At 39.3% G+C, this 19,955-nt stretch overlaps 1 protein-coding gene across 1 annotated transcript in view; it reads right to left on the bottom strand.

Moving 5' to 3' along the window:
- Positions 1-19,955, bottom strand: part of PRDM10 (PR/SET domain 10) — a 93,813-nt gene that overhangs the window by 49,083 nt on the left and 24,775 nt on the right. Inside the window, 4 exon segments of the mRNA XM_027581156.2 lie at positions 7,008-7,033; positions 7,036-7,066; positions 9,186-9,350; positions 11,662-11,849. Coding sequence (XP_027436957.2) covers positions 7,008-7,033; positions 7,036-7,066; positions 9,186-9,350; positions 11,662-11,730 — 291 coding nt within the window. The 5' untranslated portion in view covers positions 11,731-11,849.

Below are 19,955 nucleotides of genomic sequence, written 5' to 3' on the forward strand. Positions count from 1 at the left end.
TTTTAACAGTTAGTTTGGTGAAATCAGGCCCCAAACAAGGTCCACAAATTGCATCTGACTAACATGTCTGTGAAGTCTCCTTGAATCTGTAAATTCCCATGCCGTTTCTTCCCCGTCACAATTTACATGTGGAAGAAACTAGGCCACCTGTCCTACAGATCTTCCCACAGTCAGACTTTGCAGATTGCATCCTTGTGTGTCTTTTACTTTTTCCATTCTGTCTACTGTGCTTCCTGTAAGCTGGAGGCGGAATCTGGAGACTCAATCAGATTCAGGTTCAGTTTTTTGGGAGGAATACTTCCTATGTGGTAAAATGCAATAGGAGGTACACAACACCAGGAGGCCTATAATGAATGGTTCTCTCTTAGTGGTATTAACAATGTCCAGAGGGTGAGGTTGATCCATCCATTATAAAGTGCCTCATCAGCTTTATCCTGATCGTTTCAGACTGTTGTTGATGATCATTGCCTAGATCCCCATTTCATTAGGAAATGAAAAATGGTGATTTTCCAAGCCAATCATCCCTTCTCTATTTATTATTGGAATGCTTCTATAAAGGAATTTCCCTCATCAAGTAATTGTTTACCTGAGTACATTCAGAGAGAAAGGCTGGATTCCTTCCCATCACTTACCAGTTTTTTTAGAAATGTGGTGGTCCTGCAGCACCTCAAAGATTGACCAATGAGTTATTTCTTTTAATAGTATAAACTTATGGATTTTAAATATATTTAATGCACTTCAATCTGTTGTAGACATTTTCCTGTTTTTACAGGTCAATGCCCCATTGTGGCCCTTTCAAGATGGATCATGAGTTCTTTCCATAGAACCCCAGAAGTTTTCACTAACTTCCTTGCATTCTGATAAGACATGACATTTCAGGCACATCTTGTATATTTCATGCCCCAGAGCTAGAATCTGCCATTTGCCTAAGTAGCCCTGATTCCTTTTACTGGAAAATAGTTTTAGAGACCATACTGGCTCATTGCTACTGGACTGATGACTCTGGCTAAACATTTTCAGTGGCCCAAACTAGAAAATATATGTTTTAAGAGAAAACACATAATGAGTTCGTGCTGATATTCTAATTCAGATTTAGGATTCTGGATTTTTATTTAATTTGTTTGAGTTTTACATTTGTATCTTTTTTCACTCTCACACAAAATCTTGATTCTTAAATAATTCTGAATATGAATACCTCTAGTCTCTCTCATTTCTTTTGGGGGAATTTATTCTAAGGAAATAAGCTAATATGACATCTATGGCAATGTTCTATACAGTAGCAAAAAAAAGGAAATAACATACATATAAAACAATAAACAGAATATAAACAATAGTAAGCTCTTAGAATAGAATACTAGACAGTCAATGATGAGATATAGATTTTCAGGATGTAAAAGAAAAAATCAAGATGAAAGCTACCTTTGTTTTCTCTCTTTTTTTTCTAATGAGATATAATTGACATATCATATTAGTTTCAGGTGTACAACATAATGATTTACTATTTGGAAGCTACTTTAAAAGAAAAAAATCAAGAGGAAAAGAAAAGCAATCTAATACTGTGGCTGAAAACAGAATGGACTACTGAATAAATATGCAAAACCCCAAACAAAGTATTAGCACATCAAATCCAAATTCAGATACACAGGAAAAAGGATCAAGCAGAGCGTATTCCAGTGCATGGCTGGCTTAATTTGTAAATAGCAATTAATATAATTCACCATATTAACAGAAGAGGGGAGAAAAAGCTCAACAGATTCAGAAAAAACATTTCATAAAAGTCAATATCCATCAATAATCAATATCAATTCATAATAAACACTCATTAAAAATTAGAAATAAAGAGAACTTTCTTCAGCTGCTCAAGGGTATTTTTATAAAAATCCTACACTGCACATCATTCTTAATAGTAAAAATCCTCTGAGAGCAGGAAGGAAAAAAAAGAAACCTACTAGCACCACTTCTGTCCAACAATATATATATTTTTTTAAAGATTTTATTTATTTATTTGAGAGACAGAGAGAATGAGAGATAGAAAGCACGAGAGGGAAGAGGGTCAGAGGGAGAAGCAGACTCCCCGCCAAGCAGGAAGCCCGATGTGGGACTCGATCCTGGGACTCCAGGATCATGACCTGAGCCGAAGGCAGTCGCTTAACCAACTGAGCCACCCAGGCACCCTGTCCAACAATATATTAAGAGATCCCGCCAACAGACAAAAGAGGGAACAAAAAAGAAATAAAATTCAAAGATAAAAGGTTTGGGAAGGATTGAAAAGAAAGAAAACTGTCAGTATCCACAGACAACATGACTAATTACCAAGAAAATCCAAAATAAAAGTTATAAAATGAAAATTTAAAAAATTATACCACTGGGGCGCCTGGGTGGCTCAGTCGTTAAGCGTCTGCCTTCGGCTCAGGCCATGATCCCAGGGTCTTGGGATCGAGCCCCGCATCGGGCTCCCTGCTCTGCGGGAAGCCTGCTTCTCCCTCTCCCACTCCCCCTGCTTGTGTTCCCTCTCTCACTGTATCCCTCTCTGTCAAATAAATAAAATCTTTAAAAAAATAAAAATAAACAAATAAAAAAATAAATAAATATACCACTTATAATACCATCAAAACACACCAAATATCTAGGAATAAATCTATTGAAAGATGTGCAAGACCTCCACCCAAAGACAATTTTTTAACTTTTATTTTAAACTTAGGGATATATCATGTTCACCGATTGGAGGACTCAAAATTATAAAGACAGCAATTCTTCACACAAACTGATTCATAGATAACAATGAAATTCCACTGGAAATCCTGCAGGACTTTTGTGGAAACTTCCAGGTTGATTCTAACATGTATATGGAAAAGCAAAGGGCCAAGAAACTCTCGAAGAACAAAGTGGAGAAAGGATCACAGTCTTGAATATATATTATGGTACATTCATAAAACTGAATTCTAGATATCAATAAAACTAGAAGGAAACAAAACCCCACAGCTACACTCAGCAACATGAAGGGATCTCCCCTAGCATCACGTTGAACAAGAGAAGCTACAAAGAAAGGAAATGGTATTTCCATTTATATACAGTTCAAAACCATGGAAAATTAATCTATGATGTTAGCAAGCAGGAGAGTAGCTATCTTTGAGGAGAAAGGAAGGAGAAGTGATTAGGTGGAAGCAAAAGGTTGGCTTTTAGGAGCTGGGAATGTTCTATTTAATCTGAGTGTTGGTTATACTGCATGCTCACTTCATGATATATCATTGCACTATACGCTTACAATCTTTTGCACTTCTCTATATGTATGTTAATTAAAAAGTGAGACACAGTAAGAAATACGGTGAACATAAAGGAAACTACACAAATAACATGGAAAAGAATAGATATAATAATGATTATAGCTATGGGCACCTGGGTGGCTCAGTCAGTTAAGCGTCTGCCTTCGGCTCTGGTCACAATCCCAGGGTCCTGGGATGGAGTCCCACATCCGGTTCCCTTGCTCAGCGGGAAGCCCACTTCTCCCTCTCCCTCTGCCTCTCCCCCTGGCTTGTGCTCTCTCTCTTGTGCTCACACACTCTCTCACATACATAAATAAGATCTTTTAAAAAAATGATTATAGAGGGATGAGTCAGTGGCTCAGTCAGTTAAGCATCTGACTCTTGATTTCAGCTCAGGTCATGATCTCAGGGTCCCTGGGATGGAGCCCCACATCAGGCTCTGGGCTCAGAGGGGAGTCTGCTTGAGATGTTCTCTCTCCCTCTCCCTTTGCCCCTCACCCTGCTTGTGTGTTCACGCTTGCTCTCTCTCCCTCATTCTCCCTCTAAAATAAATGAATCTTTGGGGCGCCTGGGTGGCTCAGTTGGTTGGGCGACTGCCTTCGGCTCGGGTCATGATCCTGGAGTCCCTGGATCGAGTCCCGCATCGGCTCCCTGCTCAGCAGGGAGTCTGCTTCTCCCTCTAACCCTCCCCCCTCTCATGTACTCTCTCATTCTTGCGCTCTCAAATAAATAAATCTTTAGAAAAAATAAATAAAATAAATTAATCTTTAAAAAAAGAAATGATTGCCAAATTAAACTGAAAAGATTTTCAAAGGTCTGACAGAGGAAAACTTTCCTGAAAGAAAGTCTTAACCTATACATGAAAAGACACATACTGTCCTAGGAAATTCTGATTCAAATGCTGGTGAAGTCATTAGACTTCCAAGAAAAACTTCAAGGATAAAGAAAGTATCAAGCAGGCATTAAGGTAGAAAAGGAATGAGGAAAATAAATTAGACTCAAGATTTCTACAAATTAGGGCGCCTGGGTGGCTCAGTCAGTTAAGCAGCTGCCTTTGGCTCAGGTCATGATCCCAGGGTCCTGGGATCGAGCCCCACATCAGGCTCCTTGCTCAGCGGGGAGCCCGCTTCTCCCTCTGCCGGCCGCCACCCCTGCTTGTGCTCTCTGACAAATAAATAAAATATTAAAAAAAAAGATTTCTACAAATTAAATGCCAGCAGAGAATGGAGCAAAACTCTAAATAATCGTGGTTACTGAACAGGACATAAATTTATTAGTCACAATAATCATGCACCTAACCACCCAGAACAGTCGAGAGGAGAGTGGGAGAAGGGTCCGTGTGCTGATGCCCTTGTCATCACAGCATGAGCCAAGGACAACACAGGACTGACGCTTAAGTGCAGTTTAGAGAATATGATGACTCCAACCTCCTTCACTTTCACCTCAATTTCTTTTTCTTCTGCTCAAGTAAATTTCAGTTTAAAGCATTTAGATTAATAACAGCATTTAGAGCACAATGCCATTTCCCCCCCCATGCTTATCTTTATTTGTATGTCTGCAATAATAGTTCCCAACTATTAACTTAATGAGGATATTTCTAGGCAGAATTTGTTTGTTTGGAATCTATTTTATGTACTTCTTTTTCCACATTGTTTCAACTTTTTATGAAAAAAAATTATTACTCCAAAAATGAGTGAATGAACTAATCATCTATGAAAGACAAAGGGATTTTTTTTTATTTTTTCTTGCCAAATTGTCAAAACTAATTAAACCTATCCACTGCACAATATTCACAGAAATGTGCATGATTTGTTTTTTCAAGCATATACCTAATTATTACAGAATTATTAAAATAAAATAACACTGCTATAGACTGTTTCTCCCCAAAATTTATTATTTTGAAAGCTAATCCCCAAAGCTGAAACTAATATAACATCATATGTTAACCACACAGAGAATTAAAATAAAATTAAAATCGGGGCGCCTGGGTGGCTCAGTTGGTTAAGCATCTATCTGCCTTCAGCTCAGGTCATGATCCCAGGGTCCTGGGATCAAGCCCCGCTTCTGGCTCTCCTCTCAGTGGAGAGTCTGCTTCTCCCTCTCCTCCCCGTTCCTGCTCTCTCTCTCTCTCTCCCTCTCAAATAAGTAAAGTCTTAAAAGAAAGAAAAGAAAAGAACGCTAATCCTCACTGTGACGGTATTAGGCGGGGCCTCTGAGAGGTGATTAGCTATTGAAGGTGGAGCCCTCATGAATGGGATTAGCATCCTTAACAAAAACCCAGACTCCTGGCTGGGTCAGTCTGTAGAGCATGTGACTCTTGATCTTGGGGTCATGAGTTTAAGCCCCATGTTGGGTGTGGAGCCTATCTAAAAAATAGAAAAATAATTAAAATTAAAAAAAAGAAGCCCCATAGAGGTCACTTGCCCCTTCTTCAGTCATGTGAGGCCTGAACAAGAAGACTGCTGACTATGAACCAGGAAGTAAGCCCGCACCAGAATCTGCCAGTCTCTTGATCTTGGACTTCCCCTCTTCAGAACTATGAGAAATAAATTTCTATTGTTCATAAGCCATCCAGTGCATTGTATTATATTACAGCAGCCTAAACAGAACAAGACAAATGCTCATTCAGGTTCACGGATGCCACAAGATTGTAGATGACTACCAATCAGGAATAAATTTAACTGTAAATTATATGACAAAGACTCCTCAGAATTCTCTCTAGATTTCATAAATAATATTAACAAAACTACTGTTCACTTTTCAAATTTTAAAATGGAAGTATCTGAGTCATCTAACCAAAAAAAATTTAAATGCACAAAGTGCTTGCTAATGGGAATTTTCTTGATAATCACTCATGACACTCAGTGGTACAGCTAAATAATAGTCATACTAGCCAGCATGAAAATAAAACTTATTTGGATCCATAGTCCCCTTATAGTAAGACCGAGGGTATCTAGCTTCTGTATCTTCTTTATCACTTTCACAATCTGGAGGAAAACAAGGAAGAAATCCCTCAAAGTCAAATAGGATATATTAGAAATATGGATAAAAGGAAAGAAACATTTTAAAAGAAAAACAAAAAGGGGGCACCTAGGTGGCTCAGTCAGCTAAGCCTCCAACTCTCGATTTCGGCTCAGGTCATGATCTCAGGATCGTGAGATCAAGCCCCACGTCCCGCTCTGTGCTCAGCACAGAGTCCAATGGAGATTTTCTCTCTCTCTCGCTCTTCCTCGGCCCGCACCCCACCCCCATCACTTGCACTCTCTCTAAATAAATAAATAAAATCTTCTAAAAATTTTAAAAAATAAAAGAAAACTAAGAAAAATCTCAATTTTTCAGAAGCTAGAATGAGGAAGATTGTTATCAAATTTATATGTGATTTAAGCAGAAATTTTTTCAATATTTAAAAATAGAAAAACTACCCAAATTTCCAAAAAGAGACACTTATAACCTCAGGATTAGTCTTTAGAATTTGAACCAATATCCTATTAATATACTTGTTTTTTTTTAATTTCCGTGACAAATCATTTTTTTATTACCAGACTATTTCAGTATGTACTGATTATAATGTGTTAGTGTTGTTTTTCTTTGTTTTCATTAAAGGAAGTAAAGACCATTCTTAATACATAAGAAGTAGACAACCAGAGATGCAGAGTGCAGAGGGTTGGGGTGGGTGGGGGGGGCGGGGAGGAGTGCATTCCAGGGAATGGGAAACAATAAAAAGGCAAAAAGGCAACTCATTACCTGCTGAGCTGTAGCATCCTGTTGACATAAGCTACCTGCCCTGGGTCTGTAAACAGAGTCTAGACAAAAGAAACAACAATAAAAAAAACCTATCAATAAATCTTTAGGACAGCTTGCCTACACAGGAAAAATTATCCTGCTGCTAAGCACCAATTCTTGACAGACTTAATTCCCATATAGCCAGTAATAATCCTTCATTAATAAAGTAGATAAAGATAGTAATCTTACTTTTAGCTAAGCCTTTCATTCAGACGGTTCCAAAGAGATTGTATAAGTTAACCATTTCAACTAGCTAACATACTTGACAATTTTACTCTTAAGCAAAATCTCTCTTGAGGGTGAATGCCACGGCTAATTAAAAAGGTATGTCACAAAAACACAAGACATGGCATGAACAAGGGTGCATATGTTCACACATAAACACTATGTATCACAGGAGTCGACTCGCAATTAAGTGAAAATGGATGGAGACATACAGACACACAGAAGACTACTATATACACAAGGATATCTTTCAAATACAAAAGCTCTCTCATTATCAAAAAGCAGAAGGGAAATAAACTGAATTTAATGTTCCATAGATTCATTCCTGGATAAAGTCAGTAAAATCATAATTTTTAAAAGGTCTCATCATAAACACATAATAATTTGAGTCATGATACAGCAGAACTAACTAGAGAAGGAAAATCTTCAAAATTATTTTAGCCAGGGCACCATAGAAAATCACCAATCCAGAAAAAATATTCTTTCCTCTAATCTACCCAAGGCTTTAGCAAACCTAGAGGAATAAGAACTATGGTTAAGTTTTGATTCCAGAGGTACATATAAGAGAATTTTAGCCAGTTGTATGATTTCTTAGACTTGCTATTTAAAAATTATCATTAAGGGGCACCTGGGTGGCTCAGTCATTAAAAGCATCTGCCTTCCACTCAGGTCATGGTCCCAGGGTCCTGGGATGGAGCCCCACATCGAGCTCCCTGCTTGGCAGGAAGCCTGCTTCTCCCTCTCCCACTCCCCCTGCTTGTGTTCCCTCTCTTGCTATGTCTCTATCTGTCAAACAATAAATAAAATCTTTAAAAATAAATAAATAACAATAAAAAACAATAAAAATTATCATAAGTCAGAAGAGCATGTGACTCTGATCTTGGGGTTGTGAGTTTGAGCCTACGTTGGGTACAGATTACTAAAATAAAATAATAAACTTAAAAAATTATCATAAGTCAGACATTTAGTAACACAATAATAAACTAAAGTTGCCTACAGGACATTCTTTACATAAACTATCTGACCTTATTTTAATATAGTCAGGGGACTAAAACTAAGCAGAGGCCCTGTACCCCTGAAACAAATACTATATTATATGTTAATAAAAATTAAAAATAATAAGTAAATAAATAAATAAACTAAGCAGAGGCATTCTAAAAGTACCATCTGACTACTTGGTGATTTCATCTTTACATAGATTTGAAAGTTATTAATTAGGGGGCCCCATTTCTTCTTGGGAGTGATTTGAGGGCTCTTGATTAATATTGCATGAGGGCAAATTTTTATTACCAAGATTCCAGTACAAAAATATGGAACTTATTTTTTTTAATATGTCTAAAAGTGCTCTGTACATTCTAAAGTGCTAACATACAAACTAACATTTATATATTTGTGTCATGCATTTGGAAACTAACCCTCCAAGTCACTGAGAAAAAAGAAAATAGTCCTAATTGCCAGCTTTACCTTTGCTTCTATTACAGTCCTATGAATCAGTCAATTATTAATAAATAGCAGTTAATAAGCCAGTAGGACTTTTTGCTTACACATTTCACTGATATAATCTGTATGTTTTCTCACTGATCCATCTGTGATGAAGCCATACAGAACTAAATGCATTTTTGACTTGGTTCTTGATACACAAGGAAAAGTAACAAGTTGATAATCTAGTCAATGGTCACTGGGACAAGAACTCATAGGAGGCTAGTGCTCTAACATCTTATTACATTTAATTTAAATAAATAAGGCATATCTTCCTCTGCCAAGTTGGTTATAAGCTCCTGAAGAGCACAAATCTTATCTGAATCATATCTTGCATCACCAGCACCTAGCACAGTGACTGGCGGAGAATAAACATAAGTCATTGGTGAGTTAAGCAATTAACAAACAAACTAGAAACAATAACCCTTCACATGCCTGTGCAGCTTCCACAGGATGGATGTACACCAGGGTGTGCTCAGGGCCATCCACTGAAGTGTAGGAGGTACCATCTGCCGTGTACACCACCTGCTGGGGCGGACGAACCTGGTCATCGGTGTAGACGATCTGAGCCACAGTTCCGGCGTCAGGAACAAAGTGCACCTGGGGCAGAAAGCAGCAAGGATGCAGCGAGTGTCCTTGTAGAACAAAACCAATCTCACAAAGATACGTGCTGACCAAGCACAGTCCACAGTTGCATTTCTAAAATGTCCCCAATGAAAGGAGAATGAAAATTGATACACCCTGGTCATCTACACTGTTAGTGACTTGGAGACAGGCCCCAAGGACCTTGTCACTGATTTCCTACTTAATATTAAGCAACTGATACAAATTCCTCTTCGCCTCAAATGTCCAGTGCAGACATCTCTTTTGGGGAGTCCTGAAGGGGGCAGTCAGCTGATCCTGGAAATGTGACTGAAGATTCCTGGTTGACAGTATTACCAAAATACAAAATACAAATTATTCTGCAATGTAAAACAATGTCAACTCAAAAGCCAATTGCCCTCAACATGTCATAAATATTCTGCTTCACAACTAATAGTGCCTTTCAGCAGACACATTAAAACAAGGTCACTTTTTTTCCTACGTGTTTTTTTTTTCACACTCCAAGGCTGTACTGGTGGCATGTCGGTAACCGTATGCTGAGTCAATGAATGTTACAGAACTCTTCCTTGCCAGCAAGGTAAAGACACAGAAAATTCTAATCAAGTACTTTTAAGGGGTTTTGGAAAACTATTTCAGTTGTCACCAGGGTAAATAATTTTCTACCTACCAAGAACTAAAGCAGAAACTGAATTCTATAAAATGCTTTCTGGATAGTCAGCTTCGGAGGTTTGAATTCTTGAAGGCTAGCCTGGCACACAGCCTGATACTCGATATTGAAGGTATGGAAGCAGATGGCCAAAGCACACATTTGGGAGAGAAATAATTTATGTGCTGATACTGAAGTTAGGTTGGAATCTTTACTCTTAGGCTACCTTGGCTTCGGACCTAACTTTTTTTTAATTTCAGTTCACTCCAGCAGAGAGTAGTAGATTCCAAAGACGGTATGAGTGAATTTAATCCCCAAAAAGAAACCTGGAGACCAAATGCAATCAAGCAGAAATAAAACAAACATCCACTTCTATACTAAGTGATTAGTCCAACTTCTACACAAATTTGATTTGTCCATGAAGATACAGTTTGTATGTTGCAAGAATTAGACTTCTAACAATTGGCACAGTTTTAAGTGCTGCAAGATAATTTTGTGACTTTAGATTTGTTCATTAACATCAAAACTTGGTCCCCATCACAGTATTTTGCTAAATCAGAGTTCCTGGCTAGGAAAAAAACAACTGGGAAGAGGGAGAGCAATGAGGGGTGTTGAGCTCTGCTGTTTACTATCAGGTTACCTACAAAATGGTGACCCTGTTTTTTGAATGGACTACATTTTCATTCATAAACAAAATATACCAAAATACATAGCTACATGAAAGTTGTCTTCAAAATGGTTTCTATGAAAATCAGAACAGCATTCTCAGTTATTCTGCTGGAAGCATCACTAGAACATTTTTTATAAGTATTAAGACTCAGACTTTAAATCATACTAGAAGATTAATTTTATTTACTGTAATATTTACTATATTACTTAAATTAAATAAATGTGTATATTTAAGTGTTTCAGTGTTAACTTCCTGATTTTGATAATAATACTAAGGTTATGTAAGTTAATGAAAAACTAAATTAAAATTGCATATTTATTACAATGCTTAAAAATTAAGTTTTACACTTTGGCCAGACATGGCTCCATATGACTGCTGACTATTCCCAAAATTCAAATCTACACCAAAAAAGCAGACATTTGCCTTGGCTAAGAATAGTCAAAAGAACACGCAGACTGGTTATGATCGCAGTCCAAAAGGCAGTGATCACCCATCACAGCAGCATCTGGATAAGTGACTAGCCTCCCAAGTGGCTGACTCAATGGGACAACTTGCCATTAGACCTTTACATTCTGATTTGAAAGAAAAGAAAAGGCCACTCCATAGATATACTTTGTACTTCATTACACACGAAGAATCAAAACCCTACACTAGGTAACATGAAAGAAACACTCCAGTTGGAGACTTTCAGCACCAAGCACGTAAAATAAAATGGGGCCGTGAAGCAAATTATGACGGCAAGTTGCGAAAATGGCAGAGAAGCTGTGGGTGGTCGCTGAGCCCTTCTAAATCGTAGTGACCCATACTGATGGAACACTCAAAGCTCCAAAACCCTCCCTATTCCTCCCGTGCACATCCTGCAGGTCCGCTCCCCCCGCACCCCCCCCAAGCTACTCATTACTACAGAGAAGCTGCTATTTCTTTAGCTGTCAGCAAACTGTACCCAACTGAAAAACCGCTACCAACACCAAGCTGGAAAGACCACTCTTCACCTGTGCAGCATTCTCTTCGTGCTCTGCAGATGTAGGCCACACGTGTGAGCTTTCATCTTTGGAATCCATCCTTCCCCCTGCTGGACAGCTCCACGTCCAGAGCACCTAGAGCCGCACGCGGCGGGGGACAGTCATCTGTCTACCACGTGCATGTTCATGAAGGACAGAAAGACCTCTCTGCAATGTGCCTGAAAAAAAGAGAGAAAGGGAACCAAGTTCTTTAAATAGATGAATGCATTTTAATTAATTACAGTTTCAACCACAAAGAAAAAAAAAAGCTTTGTAAAAGATAACACACCTGGACAAAAAAGGTGAAAATGGAGAAATGATTTGTAATGATCATACAACGTATTGCAGGCTTGCTATGCTCTAGACACTCATCAGGTAGGTGTAACCCTCACTAAAAAATACTGAGGTCTGGGGCGCCTGGCTGGCTCAGTCCATAGAGCATGTGACTCTTGATCTCAGGGTCATGAGTTCGAGCCCCATGGTGGGGGTAGAGTTTACTTAAAAAGTAAATAAATGAATGAATAAATACTGAAGGTCAACAACATGGAATAAAATAGAAAAAAAAGTGCTGCAGGTATATCTCTGAGTTCTGCTGATGAGGAGAATGAGGTTCCTGGATGGTAAGTGCAGATAGGTGATGGGTTCACACCCAAGCCTGACAGCAGCACAGCCCCACTCAGCTATCCCCTGCACACTTGCTTAGATGCTGACTTCCTATACCACTTACTCGAAATGAACAGGAGAATAAGAAAAGTCACAAAACAAGGAGAAAATGGCAGGCAGAGGAGACTGAATTTTCTGGGCCACAATCTGGTGAATACAAATGTAGACTCTGTTTCCCATTTGTTAATGCAGGATCAATTAATGAACACATCACAAGCCTTAATAAACATCAACTTGCACTAAATCTACTCTTGAAACCTTATTCTTTTCCAAAATAGGTGTTTTAAGGAAATCAATCTTCCCTTTTGATGATGATAAAACATGGACATGTTAAGAATCATGTAAGATTTGCTGTTTAATAGATTTGCTGTTTTGCAGCCACACCTGATATACCTCCTCCCATCATCCCATTAAAACAGCGTGCGTGAACAGGAACGGTAAAAACTGCTCAGCACACCACTACACCAAAGGTAAGGGAAGACCGCTGGCCCAGATCCAGTCAGAATTTTCCCCCGTTATTAATGGAAATAAGCCAAGAAGCACATTCTTAGACTGCACATGCTCCAATCTCTAAACCAGAATAAGACTCAAAGAAGAAAGAAAGAAAGAAAGAAAAGACTGGAGGGGCCCCTGGGTGACACAGGCAGTTAAGCGACCAACTCTTGGTTTCAGATCAGGTTATGATCTCAGGGCTGTGGGATCAAGCCCCGCAGGCTTGGCGGTCTCCCCTCTCCTTCCGCCCCTCCCCCATCTCTAAAATAAATAAATAAAATCTTTAATAAAAAAAGACTGGAATATCCAATGTCTGGGCCTTACTCTGGAATACAGGAACTGCCACATCATAACTGCCTGGCAGACTCTCCTGAGCCGCTGAGGAGCCTGTTCCTGCTTCACCTCAGCATTGTCATCCTTACCCCCACCCAAAACCGCCCCCCTACACACACACATTCACCCTGCATACACCCGACTCTTCTCCTCTCCATCAGAGGGTGCTGAAACAAAGCCACATCTACCAACAGGTGAATGTATAAACAAAGAGTTAATGGGGAACTTTCTGGATAAATGGTAATGTTTTTACACCTTGTATCTAGACTGGGGTTGTGGTTACCTGGGGAATACATGTATCAAAAGTCATCAACCTATTCAATTAAAATATGTGTAAATTAGGGGTGCCTGGGGGGCTCAGTCTGTTGAGCACTAGGCTCTTGATTTTGGCTCGGGTTGTGATCTCAGGGTCCTGGGATGCAGCCCCTTGTCGGGGATCCCTGCTCAGCGGGGAGTGCTTGAGATTCTCTCTCTCTCCCTCTCTTTCTGCCTCTACCCTCATTTGCGTGTTCACATGCATGCGCGCTCTCTAAAATAAATAAATAAATCTTTTTAAAATTAATTATGTGTAAATTATAACCTAGTGTAGTTGGTTATTTTTTTAAAAGCATACTTTCCTTACATAAGAGTGCTATTTAAGCATGTATAAAAAGATATTCAGGGTGAGCTGTATAGTATGTGAATTATATGTCAACAAAGCTATTATTGTTTTTTCTCTTAATAACCTTTTTATTTTGGGATGTTTTACTTACAGGGAAGGTGAAAAGATTATACAGAGTTCCCATATTCCCTTCACCCACTTTTCCCCATAATTTTTTTATTTTTATTTATTTTTATTTTTATTGTTATGTTAATCACCATACATTACATCATTAGTTTTTGATGTAGTGTTCCATGATTCATTGTTTGCATATAACACCCAGTGCTCCACGCAGAACGTGCCCTCTTTAATACCCATCACGAGACTAACCCATCCCCCCAACCACCTCCCCGCTAGAACCCTCAGTTTGTTTTTCAGAGTCCATTGTCTCTCATGGTTCGTCTCCCCCTCCGATTTACCCCCCTTCATTCTTCCCCTCCTGCTATCTTCTTCTTTTTTTTTCCTTAACATATATTGCATTATTTGTTTCAGAGGTACAGATCTGTGATTCAACAGTCTTGCACAATTCACAGCGCTCACCATGGCACATACCCTCCCCAATGTCTATCACCCAGCCACCCAATCCCTCCCACCCCACCCCCACTCCAGCAACCCTCAGTTTGTTTCCTGAGATTAAGAATTCCTCATATCAGTGAAGTCATATGATACATGTCTTTCTCTGATTGACTTATTTCACTCAGCATAACACCCTCCAGTTCCATCCATGTCGTTGCAAATGGCAAGATCACATTCCTTTTGATGGCTGCATAATATTCCATTGTGTATATATACCACATCTTCTTTATCCATTCATCTGTCGATGGACGTCTTGGCTCTTTCCACAGTTTGGCTATTGTTGACATTGCTGCTATAAACATCGGGGTGCACGTACCCCTTCGGATCCTGACATTTGTATCTTTGGGGTAAAAACCCAGCCGTGCAATTGCTGGATCGTATGGTAAAAGCTATAATTTTTTTTTTTTTAGAGGAACAAATATATTAAGATACCTACAAATAAACGTCACCAAAAATATTAAGATCTACATGAAGAAAACTACAAAATTGTACACAAGGACATAAAAGGCTCAATATTATGAAATCACAAAATGTTCCATATAGAAAGGTTTTTTTTTTTTTTTAAAGATTTTATTTATTTATCTGACAGAGAGAGACACAGCGAGAGAGGGAACACAAGCAGGGGGAGTGGGAGAGGGAGAAGCAGGCCTCCCGCGGAGCAGGAAGCCTGATGTGGGGCTCGATCCCAGGACCCTGGGATCATGACCTGAGCCGAAGGCAGACGCTTAACGACTGAGCCACACAGGCGCCCCAGAAAGGTTTTTTTTTTTTTTAATAGTTTGACAGAATAGCTACAAAATGGTAGAAAGAGTACCTGTATTTCTTCAGATTTACCAAATGTTAGCATTCTACGTGTTTATTATTCTCTTTCTCTCTTTTGATATTTGAGAGTAAGTTGCAGACACACGCCACTTTATTACTGAATTCTTACATACCTATTTCCTAAAAACAGGACTTTCTTCTCACGGTACTACTACCAAAACCAGAAAGCTACAATGAAACTATTACCTAATTTACAGACCTTATTTGTATTTTGCCAATTGTCTAATTAATATCCTTAAACAACTTTTTTTCTGGCCCCGGATCCAATCTGGCATTTTACACAATGCATCCAGTTGTGTCCCTCCATCCCCTCTGATCTGGAACAGTCTCCTGGTCTTTCTTAGTCATCCATGACCTTGACATTTTTTTAAATACATAGGCCATTTATCTTTCAGACTGTTCCTCAATTTGAATTTGTCTGATATTTCTTCATGGTTAGATTCAGGATATGTATTTTTAGCAGGAATACCACAAAAGAGATGTTGTATCCTTCCTAAAGAGGAATTTGAGATTGTTTTTTCAACTTGGTTCATTGATTGCATAAATACTCAAGTGCATACTATGCCAGGCACTGGGATGGGACAAGGACCAAGGCAGGCTTATCCCACACACTCATGAAACATACACAGCTCCGAGTGCCATTCTGTATTTGTTTTCATTTCTAGGAAGGTGCTTATTATTTCAAATTCAAATTCAAAAGGCATAAAAAGGCATGGACAATCTCCCTACCTGGAATCCCTTAACCATCCTTTAGAAGCAACCTGTATTATCAATTTCTTGTCTACCCTTCCAGAGATATGCTAAGCATATACATGCAAAAATACTGGGGCATGTAGCTGGCTCAATTGGTAGAGCACATGACTCTTGATCCCTGGGTCATGAGTTCAAACCCCACACTGAGCATAGAACTTGCATGCATGCTTGCATGCATATAATAAATACTCCGTCTCTCCCACCGCAAATGGTAGCATGCTACTGATTCTATACAAAGTAACATCTCTTCTGAGCCATGCTTATTCTACAAAACACCATACCTTCTACATTGTTCCATATCTATATATCATTTCCTCATTCTTTATCACAGCTGCATCATTTCATTGTATAAATAGATCCTAATTTATTTAATCTCCTGTGGATAAACATTTAGGTTATTTCTAGTCTTTTACTATTACAAGCAACACTGTGATGAATAACTTGGAGGCTGTTTTACATTTGTTAGTATCTTGAATTATTTTAAAGTCTCTAAGGAAGATGGTGAATCACTTATAGCCACTGTCTGACTAGTAAGTCATTATTACTTCTCAAACTCCAAGAGTGGTACTCACCTCCCTGTGCCTGGTACATGAGGGCACAGGGGACACACAGGGAGAAGTGCTCTGACCTGAAGAGAGGCAGCAGTCAGTCCAAAGCACAGTGGTTAGGAGCTTGGGCTCTGGGGGCATCTGGGTGACTCAGATGATTAAGCGTTTGCCTTCGGTTCAGGTCATGATCCCCGGGTCCTGGGATCGAGCCCCACACTGGGTTCCCAGCACAGCGGGGAGTCTGCTTCTCCCTCACCCTCTGCCTCTCCCCCTGCCTGTGCTCTCTCTGTCTCTCTCTCTCCTCAAATGAATAAATACAATCTTAAAAAAAAAACAAAAACAAACAAGAGCCTGGGCTCTGGACCTAGATTTGGGTAGCAATTCTGAAATGTAACTGACCTGGCACAAAACACATGTTCTCTAAATTCCTTCCCTAGAAAATGGGGATCATAAGCTTACTGAGAGAATGACATGAAATAATTCTTAGTACAATGCCTGTTACATAACAAACACTCACATATTAGCTTTTTAAAAAAGGTATTCAATCACATTGCATTTTTCTGTCAGATTGGCTCTCCATCTCAACTATAAGTTCTACAGGCCAAGGAATGTGTGTGTTCACAAGAGTAACTCTAGATCTGGCATATGGCAGGTACTCTATAATTTGTATGGAGTGTTTCAAAAGCTATCACAGGGGTGCCTGGGTAGTTCAGTCAGTTAAGGATCTGTCTTCGGCTCAGGTCATGATCCCAGGGTCCTGGGATCAAGATCTGCATCAGGCTCCCTGATCCACAGGGAGTCGGCTTCTCCCTCTGCCCCTCCTCCCACTCATTCTCTCAAACTCTCTCTCTTTCTCTATCTTTCTCTCAAATAAATAAATAAAATCTTATTTTAAAAAAAAAAAGCTATCACAGTATGCCATGGGAAAAAAGGACACCTAATCCCAAGTGGATGCTCAGGGATGACCTCTGAGAAGAGGCCACCTGAAGGAAGGTAGGAGTAAGTAAGCAGAAACAGAAGGAAGGGGAATTTACCCCCAACTGAAATACCCTGTTCCTAATCTTTCCCAAATAAGGAAGTAGACATTACATCTGGCATAAAATACCAGTAAACTATTTAAGACAAGAATAAAGAGAAGAAAAAAGGAAATAACTACTTAGCAGTTGTGGAACAAAACAACAGAACAGTTAATCTACACATAGGAAGTTTGCAAGTAACACTTGGCAATAAGGATGTGAAATACTGCCCAGTCACAGTTCTCAATTGCTTTACAATACCATTAGCAAATAAAGAAAGCCTTGATGTGAAAACTCTTTAATTCAGAAAGTGTCTGGAATCCAAAGCCGTGCTAAAGAATATCCACTTGGTAGTTCTTGTTCTTTGTAAGATATAGTTTTCAAACCTATTGAGTTTCTCTCTCTATGAAACTAACTGATGTCACCAGTGTGACATTCTGCAATTACTTATTATTTAATAAACTGCTCAAGAAAACTCAAGTCTAAGGACCACCTGGCTGGTTCAGTCAGTAGAGAATGCGACTCTTGATCTCAGGGTGTGGGTTCGGACCCCACAATGGGTATACAAATTACTTAAAAATAAAATCTTAAAAAAAAAATACTGGGGTGTCTGAGTGGCACAGCAGGTTAAGACTCTGACTCTTGGTTTCAGCCCAGGACGTGATCTCAGGATCATGAGATGGAGCCCCACATCAGGCTCTGCACTCGTCAGGGATTCTGCTCTCTCCCTCTCCCTCTACCCCCATCCCCACTTGTTCTCTCTCTCTAAAATAAATAAATCTTTAAGAAAAAAAACTAAATTCTAGACATGACTCCACTACTAAATAAACAAAAATCTTTTTAAAAAGTGACATTTATTTTTAGAGAGAAAGAGAGGAAGCACAAGTGGGAGAGACAGAGGAAGAGGGAAAGAGAATCCCAAGAAGACTCCACACTGAGCTCTATCTCACAACCCTGAGATCACGACCTGAGCCCAAACCAAGAGTCGGATGCTTAACCAATTGTGCCACCTAGGCACTCATAAATAAGTCACTTTATATCCTCTAGCATCAGTGTCCCCATTGTAAAATGAGAATGTACAGTGGTGGGTGCCTGGGTGGCTCAGTCAGTTAAGCTTCCATCTCTTGGTTTCGGCTCAGGTCGTGATCTTAGGGTTGTGAGATCGAGCCCCACGTCCAGCTCTTATGGAGCCTGGTTGGGATTCTCTCCCTCCCTTTCTCTCCCTCCCCACTCTGTCCCTCTCTGTGCTCTCACTCTCTCTCTCAAATAAATAAATCTTAAAAAAAAAAAAAGAGTCTAAAGTCTAGTCCTGCCTTAAGCTTAGAGGGGAAGCAGCAGAGAGCAGAAGAAAATCTGCAGAATCTCGGTTGAACATCCTGGCTCCCAGACTGGCTCAACTGCTCCATTAGTATAGAACTTCAGCCAAATCACTTATTCTCTGAGTCCCCAATATCATCATGTGGAAAATGGAGACAATAATTACCTCCTAGAGTTACTGTGAGGGTTACATGATATATGGAAAAATTCTAGGCACAAGATCTAGCACAAAGTGGTGGTCAAATATGTCAACTTTTATATTTTACAGATGAGCTATCATCAGAGTGTCAGAATTTTCAAAACATTTCATATTTTTTAAAAGCTAGCAATTGATCAGGGCACCTGGGTGGCTCAGTCGGTTAAGCAGCTGCCTTCGGCTCAGGTCATGATCCCAGGGTCCTGGGATCGAGCCCCACGTCCGGCTCCCTGCTTGGCGGAGAGCCTGCTTCTCCCTCTCCCTCTGCCTGCCACTCTGCCTGCTTGTGCTGTCTCTCTATCTCTCAAATAAATAAATAAAATCTTAAAAAAATAAATAAATAAAACCTAGCAATTGATCAAATATAAATGCCCTGTACACAGACTTTCTTTATAGTCAGGCTTATCAGATTGGCTTCCTTTTTAATTTATTTTTAACTGCACAATTCATAGATTCCCGCTGATCTTGATTTACATGAGATGGGAGGAAGAATCCAGGAACTACCTTAGTGCTGTTTAACAGGCTGGTGCTGACAGGCTCTCTAGGGATAGACGTCCTTCCACTCCTCACTGTTTTGCCTTTTCTAAGACCTGAAAGAACTGGTGAACCACAAACTATACCTTGTCTAGAAAATGGTCCCCCATCTTCCCTGCTTTTACCCCTTGTGCAAAATGTTACAGACTTCATTTCTAGGAAAAGAAGGACATGACTGCATATCTATCTTCTCTTTAAGGGCTTTATTCAACAAATATTTATTAAGTACTTAGTATATGCCAGGTACTGTTCTAGGTCCTTAAAAAACATCAGTGTATCAAAAAACAAACAAACAAAAAGATCCTTGCTTCTTTGAAGCTTCTAGTCTATTTTTTTCTTGAATAATGTAATAGAGTTGGAAGTATGAGCTTTAGAATCAGATAAATCTGGGTTCT

This window comes from Zalophus californianus, chromosome 11, assembly GCF_009762305.2.
Source record: "Zalophus californianus isolate mZalCal1 chromosome 11, mZalCal1.pri.v2, whole genome shotgun sequence".
Taxonomy (NCBI): Eukaryota; Metazoa; Chordata; class Mammalia; order Carnivora; family Otariidae; genus Zalophus; species Zalophus californianus.